The following is a 12,896-nucleotide window of genomic DNA, read 5'->3' on the forward strand; positions in this document are numbered from 1 at the left end:
AAGAGCCACGGATATTATTCTGAATTAATATTTTAATTTATAAGATATTGTGCAAATTTTCATAAAGAGAATTCTTTTGCTATGTTTTTACCTCTCCACCATTCTCTTTTACTTGCCTACGTTCACTGAATATTTGTATTTCTTCCATGGTCTTTGTAAATAATTTATACATTTTCCCTTAACCTTCAGCTCTCTTAGCAAATGCCCTTCGCATTGACCGAGTTTAGAAATTTGCTTGCCTTTAGCATCATTAAACTCTCTCAACCCCACAAAAACCATTAAAAAGTTTAATTATTAACCTAAGAAAGCTATCACTTGGCATTGTCGTGGCCATAAGATAGCTGAGATCGCAACAAAAGCTGTTAGCGACTCATTTCAAAGTCCACACGATGCGATGCTGTCCAATTAAAAAGTTGTTGCACAGTAAAAATATATATCTAAATAAGCCTTACTGGCAGATGGCCTAACAAAAATTATCAAGCAACCCATCATATCTTTACGGCAAGGTAATTAATCAAAATATCTGAATAGCTGCTGATTTTTTAGTGTTAATACCATTTTTGAGCTTTAAAAACAAATTAAACATATACCTTCTAAACAATGAACAGCAGCAGCATCTATTTAGTAGTTCAATAATATTTGCAACTTTAAACTAAATATTAATAATTTACATAAAGTTGGTCAAACCAACTCGAAAAAAACGAAAGATTTCATAAACTTTACCCTATTAAAAAAATAAATGTAAGACAGCAAATTCAATTACATAAAAAATTGTAAAGTTATAACTGTAAAAAATGTTTTTAATTACCAAAACTAATTTGGGCAACAGAATAAAAATATAAAACCGTATATTTGTTAAACCGCATTCATTACAAACATATTGAGTGAAAGAGGGCGAAAATGTGGCTAAATGTCCTACGTTCCTCCACTTAGCGCTTGGATGACAAATTGAATTTTTGCAATTTTTATTTTTCCGGTTCTTTAAATATAATATAATAATAATAATAATTTTTCCAGCTGATTTTTATTTGTAGTTTTGTTTTCTTTGTATTTAAACTTATTATGTTGATGCTGTTGTTGGTAGCTGTCTAGCTTTTAATGTTTAATGCTTACATAATTTTTCAGTAATTATTATTAAATTATTTCCGTTTATGCTGTTCTGTTTCTGTTCGGTCAAAACACACTTATTCCCAGTCCGCCACCAATCTGCCAGTTGTTGCTCCATCTCCTTCTGCTCCGGTTGATGTTGTAGCTGCTGCTGCTGCAAGGCCTCCGGTCCGCTGGCGGTCGCCGCTGCTGTTGGTACCGCTGCCAATGTTGCTGTTTCTAATGCTAATGCCGCTGCGGAGACGGTAGCAGCGGCAGCGGCTGCGAAGTTGATGGGGGCAGCTGCTGATCTTGTTGCTGTTGCCGTTTCTGATGTTGAAGTTGCTGCGGCTGCAGTTGCTGTGGCGATTGTTGGTGTTGTGTTTGTTGCTGCTGTGGCCGCAGTTCCTGCTGATATTGTGGTTATTGTTGTGGTCAACCGCACGGCGGCCATTGCCATTAACAATGCCGCGGCTGCAGCTCCTCTTCATCTGATTCTGACTATTGTAAACTGTTGATGTTATCTTTGTTGCTGTTGCTGTTGCTTTTACTGTTGTTGTTACTTCTGCTCTTGCATTTGCATTTGCATCTGTTTTTACTGCTGCTGTTGTTGATGTTGAATTTGCTGATTCTGTTGGACTGCTGCAATCTGGAACGCATCACATAGCATACTTTCTAGTCCACTCTCGTGCCAGCTCATTGTATTTTTCCCGATCGGTTTTATATATTCTGGCAATCTCTGGAACAAGCGGATCGTCTGGATTGGGATCACAGAGTAGAGAGCAAATTGATAATAAGACTGCAAGAAAAAAAGATAAATATTAGTTTATTTGGAATTTTCAAAGCTTTACTCGCACTCACCTTTTGAAATAGTTAATGCTGGCGACCACTGAGATCTTAATATATCGAGACAAATCGATCCATTGCTGTTGATGTTTGGATGGTATATGCGCGTTGTAAAAGCCACTTTAGGTGGTTTAAAGGGATAGTCTGTTGGAAAATGTATAGTTAAGAAGAATACACCTCCTTGATAAGGGCTGTCCGGCTGTAAGAAAATGAAATTAATGTCGATTAGTAAAATCAAACAAGTATTTGAACCAATTTATCTGCTGTTGGCTTTCTCGTTGATTTCAGTATGGATTGGGTTCAGTTGAACAATATAGAGGTTAATAAACTCAATAGCAAATGTACATATATCTTCTTTATATACCCTTGGAGCTAGACTTCCGATCCGGCCCGTTTCTACCTATATACTACCTGCCATATAAAGAAATTTCAACCATTTAGCTTCAAAACTAAGAGAATAGTTTACGTATAAAAGGGCGGACTGAAGGACAAGAATCTTTACAATTTATAGTCTATAATAATAACACCTTCTCCAAATTCATTAATAAAACAAACCACCTGTATGTCAGATTTAAGCACCCCTCAAATACAAGTATAATTTACTATTAATATTAATCGCATCGCATCAGAAAGCAAAAAGAAAATGTATTATACATGGAAATTGAATATTGTGTAAACAAAAGTCAATTATATATTTTATAGAATTATATTTCAATAAATATTTTCAAATTAGCTATAAGTGCTTATCAATTCATACTGTTATTTATAGTTCACCGTGCTTATCGGTTGTCCTAGCTCATTTACACGCTTAAAAAGCTAACGAATAATTATAGTATTACTTTGCTATTACATTCTTCTGTAATTATTATATTTCTGTTTTCTCGTCCTATTAGTAAGCTAAAAGTAGATTTTAAACGGCAAATTTACACACTTTTTCTCAGTTTGCTGTTCCTCTACTTTTAGCTTACCACAAAGTTGGAAAAGCGGATGATATTCAAATTACAGCCTTTATAACCCGCTATATAAACTTTGAAGACCAATCCTTACTGAACTGCAAATAAATCAACAGAAATTAGTTTGGACCCAAAATTAAGATAAAAATATAGCTGCATTTTGATCTCATCCATTTGATCTTATGTTCCTCTTACCGGGCCCATTATTGTAGCTTGCCAGTGAAATACTGTAAGAAAAAAGAAATGATACATTAATCAAACATTTATAAGAGCGCATTTAAGATAATGAGATAGAACCCTAGAGAGCAAACAAGAAATGCAACTGCAGTAAAACGTTTTTTGTTTGCTTTGATTTGCATAAAGCCCTATATCTGCCCAGCTGAGTGATTGTTTATACAGTTATCGCATTATGTATATTTACAATTGGTAATGGGTTGCTAGAAAACGTTAAATACACCCTTAAATTGAAATTTATTTGGTTGGTCTGGTTCTACTAGGCCAAGCCCTACTGTATATGCATTCAATGCAACAAACTCACTCGTATTTAAGTAAATGCACCACTCTCTCAGTACCGCCCACCACCCCACTCACTTCCTTTCTCATGGCCACGCTCTTTGGCGATTCCTCCACAAAAGAACAAACACAAACAATGCCAGCCAAAGAGCCTTGGCACCGACAATTGGCAGCGACGTCAGCAGCAGTAAAGCAGCAAACGAGTCTCTCCCTTGAAACAAAAAACAAAAACGCTTTTATGGAGACTTTCTGCGAACAGATACCCTGTAATCTCTGTGACATTTATTTTATATTTCTTGTTCATGTTATTAAATAAATTGAACAAAAACCTATTCCCCTCAGTATAAAATTTCGTAAGTATAGACTAAAAATATTTTAGATATAAACAAAATTTAAGTTTCAAAAAGGACCCTATTTTTCATACGTATATGTATTTTTAGGAATACGATATACCCTTGAAGCCTGCAAACATAGCATATAAAAATACCCTTGTACTCTGCAAGCAAACGACATTAAAAAAGAGAGCACGGAACGTGTGGCAGTTGGCTCACAACCATGGCCAAAACAGAGCCCACTAGCAAAATACCGTCAATGTCATCCCAGGGAGCTAAGCGATTACGATTGGGGAAACCCTCTTTGTTGCCTGAGAACTGGCAACTGGAAAGTGGGGCCCTCGGTAACCAGCTGCTGCCTTGACCATAATTACACGAAATGTTCATTTGCCCATTTGCTTTTGGAGTTCGAGTGCGGAGAATGCGTCGGCATTGTATTTGCCTTAGCCCAGACGAAAGTAATCTCGTATCTGCAGCCATGGTTATGCCACTTTAACAATAATCAATATATTCTGGTCATTGGTGAGCAATAAAAGCCCAGAGGAGAGCCAGCGAGCAGAGAATGATAAATAGAAAAAATCGAATATTCAGTTATATAATATTCAATTCTATAGTAAATCATTTATATAATTTATTGTTTATCATTGTCTTGATGGTGACATTACTAATTGGAATGTTAAACTATGATTATTTAGTCGATTTATGTAAGCCAAAGCTATGCTTACACCTGTAATCTGTTCACTCGTGTTGTATTAAGACCCATTCTATTTACCAACGACCTTATCGATTGCATAACTATATTTAAGCCCTCCAATGTCTCATAGCTCAGAAACATTCAATCAATTTTCATTTTAAGTGCATGATTAAATCATAAGGTTTCTTTTGGCGTACTTCGATTTCAATGGATTAATTGAACTCACACAAATGGTAACCCAACCCAACACTGAGCGAAAACTACTGGGAAGTTGTCATTGCACTGGGGGGAAAATTTCCCACCCAAACACCACAAATCAAAGCTAGGCCCCGCCCTTTACAGCAATTCGTTCCTTTTTCTTTAGTCTCTCGGAACTTTTGGGCAAGGGTTTGAAAATTGCCGAATGATAATGCAGGCAAAATGATAACAACTTCGGAAAAAAGTCATATGAATTTCTACATCGATGTACACGTACTTTTACATACATACAACTTTTAATATAGACGATTAAATACTGATAATAGAAATCGAGTGAAATCGCTTGGTTGCCCGCAATTATCAACAAACGATGACAATTAGTATTATTGCTACTTTATGATGAACTTGAATGAGTTCCACTTCCTGGCAAGTAGAGAAACAGGGAAACGCAACACAAAGCGAAATACTATGGTATAATACTAACAAATGGCAAATATACGTATTTCAAATTTTTAAAAATATTATGTATTGTTATTTACAAAAGCATGGAATCTTTTTCTTTAGAAGACAATTGTTTTTCGTAAAGCCCTTAACAACCCTATAAAATGCTGTCTTATTTTTTCTATAATTTCACTTTAAGCTAAAAAAATAAGACAGCTTTTAAAGCCTTGCTATACATAAACCTTGGGCAAGGCGATGTAATTCAACGATTTCACTTTTAAGTGACGTCATTGGAGAGTGACCCCCATATGGCTGAAACCTCTTCTTTGGTGGCTCTTCAGTAACGATTGTATGTGTTCAGTACCGCTTTACGTGATATAACGTAACTGAATCCGATCCCAAACCAGTGTGAATTTGTTGACTAATTGCATGTCGGCGTATTAAGTTTTTAAATTGAGTTCAAGACAGTGAAAAAAAGAACAAGCTACGAAACCAGAACCAAGTCATGGCGATCAGCTGTTTGAAGGCCGTCGCTATCACTGAATTCAATGATCGCTGAATCCAAACTCGGTGTAAAAGAATCCCAAATTAGCATGGGCCAAACAAATTGTTTACGCTATATTCAAAGACACGATTTAAGTCTTTGACGTGGTGATTGTCAATCGATATTTAAAATTTTTACTAGTAATAATTATGTCGCAAGCCCTTTTTTGACAACAGTTCACAGTAAGAGACATTTTTAATGTCCATATGTTTTTTTTAACCAATAATGGTGATGGTTTTATTTTTCTTCTTATCCACAGAAATGCCACAAGTACCGTATATCTCACTTCTATATTTTCTGCGTTTATTTTATATACCCTTTTGTTGACTCACATTTGGCAACTCAAAATTATTTCCCATATTTATTTCTTTCTCAGCTCCCACAATATGTGGTGAAATCAAAACTTTGCTCATAGCTTCATAACATAATAAGATGACTCACGACGGCAAAACTTTGAGATGGTGAATAGCATTAACAATACTTACAATCATCTCCAACTGGACCGGCTGAACATTGTGCAGGTGGATCTCTGCCCAGATCTTGCAGTTCCTAAAAATCAAAATAAATGTTCGTATATTAGTAATTGTTTTATGATATATGTTTATATACTGCTTAAGAACATTTTACAGAATTTCCGAATCGATAATTTGCGATTTGCGTAGACTCTTTTCTGATAGATTTCAACATTTTACAAAGAAAAAACACTTGTTTGTATGTTTGTTTAAAACATATGTAAAATATGCTTATCTAAACTCTATTGCGTGATAGCAAGAACCCCCTAAAGAACTTTTCGGATGAAATATAGTCAAAATGTGCATTTCATGGCTATCTGCTTATGTTTTCCGGTTGTCGGTTCTTTTGTTTTGGTCTATAGTGCATACATATCTCTCTATTTTTCTGAGGGTGTGTGTTAGTATGTGTGTTTAGCATGCAAATGAGGTAAATTTTAGATGCAGAATTTAAAAACAGAAATATAGGGATACAAAGTAAATATTTTTATGCGAGAGTTTGGTTGAAAGCAAGAGGGAGAGAAGTGAAAAATCAAGTTCGTTGGCCCGGACCACAAATGGCGCTGTCTCTGTCTGCCCCACCCCCTCCCACTCGCTCCATCTCTGTTGCACTCGCACACACGCACGCACACAGCTGAGCGGCCCCCTTCGCCCTCTTTTTACCGCTTCTTCAGTTATCACAGCTGCCCCACACACACACACTCACTGGCAAAAAAGGGGAGAGAGAATGAGGTGTAAGGTAAACCGGCAAAAAAAAAAATATATATATATATATATAAAAAGAATAATGAAGATGAGCTGCGAAAGAAGAGCACGGCTCTGGGGTGAAGTCAAAAAAGAAAAGACGAGACGGAGAAAGAGTGAGAAGCTAGAGCTTGAGTGTACGCGTGTATTTGTAACGGCACCCCAAAATTTGAGTGGAACACAACAAAAATAGCCGTCGCGAAAAGAAAAACGCCGTGCTTATTCGCCCCATCTCTCTCACACATTCCGAGAATTGTACCTGTTGAGCAAAAATAAATTACAAAAATTGTAACATTTCCTTTTTTCTGTAGGAGTAAGAGCACATATGACTCATAAAAGACAAAACAAATAAAAAAAATAAATAAAACCCAACAAACACACATGCACACGTAAAGAAATTTATACGTTGATGACCAATTTAAAGCTTAACGGAGGTGTTAAAATGAAATCTTTAACCATACATTTTATATTAACATATAAAGATTAAATAATAAGTTTACAAAATTAAAATTTGTCAGAAAATAGCATTGCTCACATCTTAAAACAATAACAAAATTTTGTTGGAACTTTCTATTTTATACAATTTTTTTTAGATGGCTCTTTTCAGTGTACGTTTCAAGAGAGACCGATCTGTGTTTAAGCCGAGTGTTCTCTCTCGCTCTTTAACTCTTTTTTGGCAAATGAGGCCAACATTTAGTTTATTTAAACCTTGAAGAATTTGTAACAAAAAGAGGGGGCGTGCTTTATTTGTTAAGTTATTACTACAAAATATACTTTTATTTCCTGATTGCCATTTCGTTTTCATTTGGGAAGGCTATTAAATGGAAAAGACTACGAAAATCGAAGAAAACTCAATGGTCATGACGCCGACGCCGGCAGCGCGACGTCGAGACTGCCAGCAGACCTTCACATACACACACTTTACGTTATTCTCACGCTCACACACGCATAGATAATGTACAAATTCCGCATTCACCGCTCATTTCGTATGTAAATTATGCTTAATTATAATTTATAACTAATTATTTGGGGGCCCCCTTTTGGCTGTCGAGTGTTTTGCAACACTGAACACCGCACGCATACACTTGCGCTCTCTTTGGCTCTGCCCCATTGCTAGAGCAAGACAGGGAAAGGCCTCAGCTGTCGCTGCCAAAGGGAAGGTGCCAAGGCCAGAGCGAGATGGCATGCAATAGCGAGCGAAGTGATGGCGAGACTTTGTATTCGCCTGTGTGTTGGTGGGGGTATGACTATGATAACCGGCTGAAAACGAAAAAAAGATCCCAATTTGCCAAATTAATTTTCCACATATGCAAGATATTACTAATGTTTTTCAAGATGTATAAAGAGTTTTACAAAACAGGGAGTGCTTTAAACCCATGTACTTGTTGTTCTCCGATAAAATTGGGGGTAAAAAAGCATTACTGGACAAGGACAAACGACGCGCAGGCACTTTAAAAATAATTATCGAAACACGCACACCTAGGCGCCACCACCTATATACATATATATACTTAGGGGCAACACTATTTCTGAATTATCAGCGCAAAAAGTAGGGTTAGGTTAATTTTATACGCTTCTTGCTTTTGCTCTGTTTTATTTTTTGCTGGATCTTTCTGCGGCGCTGGCAGTGTGTGCGTGCGTGTGAGGGTAATAGTGTGTGAGCGCCGTGTACAGCGTGTATTGGGTAACAGCGCCCGTAGAGCTGCAAAAACTCCGCCGTATAGTTGCAATAAAGTAAATGCATCCAGGTGCCCGGCACACACACACAGGCACACAAAAAATGCACATTTGCATTGCACTTTCACGCACGCATCGCACACACACTCTCGCACAAGTAACGGAAACGATGACTGCACCACACGTTGCCTTGCCCACCACACGCACACATCCTCAGCCCTTTTTCACCACCCTAAAATTTCTAATCTCCTTCTTATTAGAAACATTAATTAAGGTAACGCCATCTATTTGTACCCTTGCTTTAAGCACGCTTTTTCCGTTTCGCTTTGCTTGTTCTTCTACTTTTCGTCGTGTACCTACGTTTCACATTTCTTGCATAAAATTTTTTCTCCCGAAAAAATTTATGTCTGCTCACACTTTTCTCTACTTTGAATTCGGCTTAGACCAAAATTATATTTTTTTTAACCCGTTTTGTAGAGATTTTCAATTTTTTCACATACCTTATTGATTCTTTTTAACGCCATTTTCTGATTGAAATTTGATTTGGGTTGTGTGTGTGTGTGTTTGGTTGGATGGTGGTTTGCTGGTGTTGGTGTCTCGCGTATTTCTTTTGTTCTTCGCACAGAATTGGGTTTTTCAAATATCTACTGCTGCTTGCTTAGAATTCAACAAAAACGAAACACAAAAGCTGCGTTGCGCCTTAAGAACTTTAATGCTTAAATATGGCTCTCTCGGTATTGTGTGTCCCTTGTCTCGAAATAAAGCAGCACCAGCGCACTGCGAGTATAAACGGCGACCCGACGAAGACTACGGCGATGATTATTTTTTCCCAATCAATGCGGGGCCTTTCGAGCGCGTGTGTAAGCGAGATGACCGTACGAAAGCTGACCGCAGCGAATGACTGACCCGTTGGCAAAGAGTACGTGCAAGAGAGATGGGTAGTGTGCAAAAGTGGTGGCGGTGTTGCAAAACGGCAGTCCAAAGAGCAGTCCAGCTAGACGAGCACCAGCGTTGCATATACATCCGTTTCATGCGGTGTGGCCAGATCTATGAGGTGGCAACGCCTTGGTGGGGGGAAATCAATTTATTGGTAAACGATGAAAACTAAAATATTCTTATTGAAACTCACTTTAATTGGGTTTGGTTCGATGGATATCTTACCGGCAGCAAGGAGGTATCTTGACTTTTTGCCCAAGTCTGGTGCGTCCGCACAAAACGGTGCAATTTGTTTGTCTGGTTGTTAGCGCACAACTTAACGTGTTGCTGCCGGAATGTTTTAACGGAACAATTTTTATCTGTTGATGATCCGGATGTTTGAAATATCACCGACCAGCTACTATGTTGCATAATTGTCAGATCGTTATTTTCAAATTCAAATGTACCTTGTCCGCTGATCTGGCAAGGCTGATGGACGGCAGAGTTACCAGAACTGCCTTCTTATCGCTGGCAACGCTGTGTGCTATCGATATATCGCTGTCACTTATGGTATGTTTCGGTATTTTAGCTTGGCCCTAAAGGCTACGGTCACACTACCACTGTCTGCAAAACATTTTAAACAAAAAGTGCTTGTTAATTAAGTAATTTGCTTAATATTAGTGACTATTTGGCCTTGCTTTTGACTGACTTAGGGTTGTGCAAGTGTGTTGTTTGGGTTGTTGGCTTCTTTAGTATATTTGTGAGGCCCTTGACTCGCTCGTCTGTCGCCATCCCGCTCCCACCCTCGCAATCGGCTTCGTGCGTTTTTTTTTGTGCATTTTTACACAAAACTCACACAGTTGTGTGGCCAAGAATTTACACAGTTTTTTGCAAAGAAACCCAAAATAAACGCGATAATGTGCAAGTGCTACTAATTTGTTGGCAAGCGGTATTCTCTTAGGATTTCATCAACCCATATAAAATGGAGGAGGATAATGTTAAGGCTCTAAAAAACAACAACAACAATAAAGGACGCCAGCAGCTGCAGGGACACGCCCACAGCACCGCCCCCGCCTTCGTCGATATATTTATATTCGATTTATAGTAGTAATTGTAGTAGTCATGCCAACAACAAAAACAACAACAACTTGCAGCGAAGAAGAAGAAACGGCCATAATACGAGAAAATTGCGATACGCCAATGGCGACCCCAACAAAAACAATAACAACAACATTAACATCAAATGCAGCAGCCACAACAACAACAACATCAATAACGCACAGGAAAGAAGAAGCAGTGGCAGCTAGCAAAACAAAAACAACAATATTAGCCGCTGCAACTGGATGCCACAAGCCGTTATTCTTCAGCCGCCGATTCCAGGATAAACGGAACTTTAGCTCTTTGCCCCTCTTCGTTTACGCGACCTCGCCATCGACACACGCCCACTCGGCGGACGGGGTGGGCGTGGCCAAGGAGGCAGCCGCATTCAGTCAAAAGGTGAGTAGGGCTTAGCCTTTAGTTATACGATTTCTACTTAATTTATTACATACATCTAAAATGTAAGAAATAGTTATATACCAAGTTTAATAACAATATCTTAAAATACTTTTAGTTATCATAGTGCGGATCAATTATTTCTATAAAAGGGTTTGGTCGAAATTGGATTTTGAAAGCTATAAGATTTTATTTTTATTCCAATTATCAGATATATTTTGTAGAGTCGGGGTTTCTGGTCAAAATTATTATACCACCTACAAGTTTTATCTATATTACCTCCTCCTCTTTGTATCTCTTTTTTTATCGAGTAAATCGCACCCGCTCTTTCCGTTCTGAACTTGCGTAATGGATCACTTCCGCTGCACTTGCGGTTGAGTCGTGCCATATCTGAATTTATAATTCTCGCCCAATGCATATTTAAACAGTAGACACTGGACTAGGGGAACCACCATTTCTGGTTTAACCTAAAATAAACAGATTCATCGTTTTTTTGAAAACGAATTGAATTTTAAAGTTCAAATATACTTTTAACTTACCACAAAAAAGAAAAAGCGGAAACAGAAATTGAAAAAAATTTGTAATGCTAAAAAAAAACTGCACAGCAGCTATTCTTTTAGTTAAAAGATTACAACAGATACAAATTGGTTTAAATAATCTTACTAAATATTGCCTTAATTTTGTAATTTGTAACCTATTACTACTGTATTTAATTTTTAAAGTTCTGCTTGGCTACCGCCTTTATCGCACCCTGCCTTTTTTGTTCCTCTCGGAAATTGGTGCATGCAGAATCAAATCTCCATTAAAAATGCGTTGTTAATGTTAATCAAAAGCCACTTTTATAAAATGTTTACTCTGCGTTTTTTTTTGGGCTGTTTCTGTATTTATATCAGTATCTTTTTCGAGTTTCTGCAGTGCGGTGATCGCTCAAACGTGTCAGACATTAATGAGCCAACCGCCAAAGCCGAGCGTAACTGTGCTTTGTCTCATTTTCGTTGGCAAGAGGGGGCGGGATGGGCGGTATGGGCGGTATGGGCAGGTGGTTACAGGTGCAGCCATTGACTGGCGAAGCGCTCTCCTTTTGTTGTTCTCTCTGTCTGCCCCAGACTTCTCTCTCTGTCGCGCACTGCAACGCTTCACTTGTGCCTGTGGTTGTTATTTTTGTTGCAGTTCAGTGAGTTGCTACTTGTGCGCCGCTGCTCATAAGCTTCATTAACGGACGGCAAAGGAAGACAACAAAAGCCAGCAAAGCTTCCGAAAAATGTTTGCCACAATTTTTCTCCTCGCCTCGGGTTTTACCAAAGCTATTCAAATTTGTACTGGCTGAAAAACATCGGTAGATACCTCCGGATACATCCTGTTTTGTTTACTTCCGTACTAAACGAAAAAAACTCTAATTAAATAATTTCTGTATTTTTCTGGCCTAACTTTTCTCTTAGCAATCTAATGGTTTTCTATTGTCAATTATTGTATGTGAGGTACAACAAGTCCAAAAGCTATTGCATGAACAATAATAGTAAAAAATTACTAAAAATATTGTTAATTTTAGTCATATGGTCGATAGATAAAATGACATGTCCATAAAAACTGTTCACATCATTTAATTACCATATAGTTGTAATGTCTTGTAAACCTTTTTTTTTATTACTTACATACCTCCAATATTACATTTATTATTGAATTAAATGGAGATTCAATCTGCATTTTACATTTTTCTTTACAAATTTCTCATGCTTTCTTTTAAGAATTGACGATCAGATCGTTTGACACTTTCTACTGGTTTATGGCGCTTTCTAGCGTGGGTTTTCCGAAAAATGTCCAGTGGGTGTGGCCCTATCGTAGGTGACATGCCCAATTCGAAATGATAGGAATGTTCGTGGGAGATATTTTCAAATTACAGTGGATCGTGCTACTTTTAATAGCTTATTCAAATTTGATAAATTTAATTTA

The 12,896-nt window shown here is 37.6% G+C and overlaps 2 protein-coding genes across 4 annotated transcripts in view; one reads left to right on the top strand and one right to left on the bottom strand.

The window, feature by feature from the left end:
- Positions 1 to 1,071: 1,071 nt before the first annotated feature.
- On the bottom strand, positions 1,072 to 9,454 carry LOC108135231 (ubiquitin-conjugating enzyme E2-17 kDa). The gene is made up of 5 exons (XM_017255893.2): positions 9,038 to 9,454; positions 6,093 to 6,156; positions 3,081 to 3,112; positions 1,948 to 2,131; positions 1,072 to 1,885 (listed from the first exon to the last, which is right to left on the bottom strand). Exons 1-5 carry the CDS (start codon positions 9,059 to 9,061, stop codon positions 1,746 to 1,748), a joined length of 444 nt encoding a protein of 147 aa, XP_017111382.1. The 5' UTR covers positions 9,062 to 9,454; the 3' UTR covers positions 1,072 to 1,745.
- Positions 9,455 to 10,054: 600 nt separating this feature from the next.
- The window catches only part of LOC108150315 (serine-rich adhesin for platelets), a 56,203-nt gene continuing 53,361 nt past the window's right edge, over positions 10,055 to 12,896 (top strand). For all 3 annotated transcript variants that reach the window (XM_017278433.2, XM_017278441.2, XM_017278457.2), the window contains exon 1: positions 10,055 to 10,949. In XM_017278433.2, coding sequence (XP_017133922.1) covers positions 10,575 to 10,949 — 375 coding nt within the window. In that variant the 5' untranslated portion in view covers positions 10,055 to 10,574. The remainder of the gene's footprint in view (positions 10,950 to 12,896) is intronic.

Source organism: Drosophila elegans, unplaced genomic scaffold, assembly GCF_018152505.1.
Source record: "Drosophila elegans isolate 14027-0461.03 unplaced genomic scaffold, ASM1815250v1 contig_476, whole genome shotgun sequence".
Classification (NCBI taxonomy): domain Eukaryota; kingdom Metazoa; phylum Arthropoda; class Insecta; order Diptera; family Drosophilidae; genus Drosophila; species Drosophila elegans.

What these genes read in the sequence shown, in the direction of transcription:
- LOC108135231 (XM_017255893.2), bottom strand. Translation starts at nt 9,061, where the DNA reads ATGGCGTTAAAAAGAATCAATAAG. An exon ending in CGTTAAAAAGAATCAATAAG is followed by an intron (nt 6,157 to 9,037) that starts GTATGTGAAAAA and finishes TTTGATTTTTAG; the next exon opens with GAACTGCAAGATCTGGGCAG. An exon ending in CGGTCCAGTTGGAGATGATT is followed by an intron (nt 3,113 to 6,092) that starts GTAAGTATTGTT and finishes TTTTTCTTACAG; the next exon opens with TATTTCACTGGCAAGCTACA.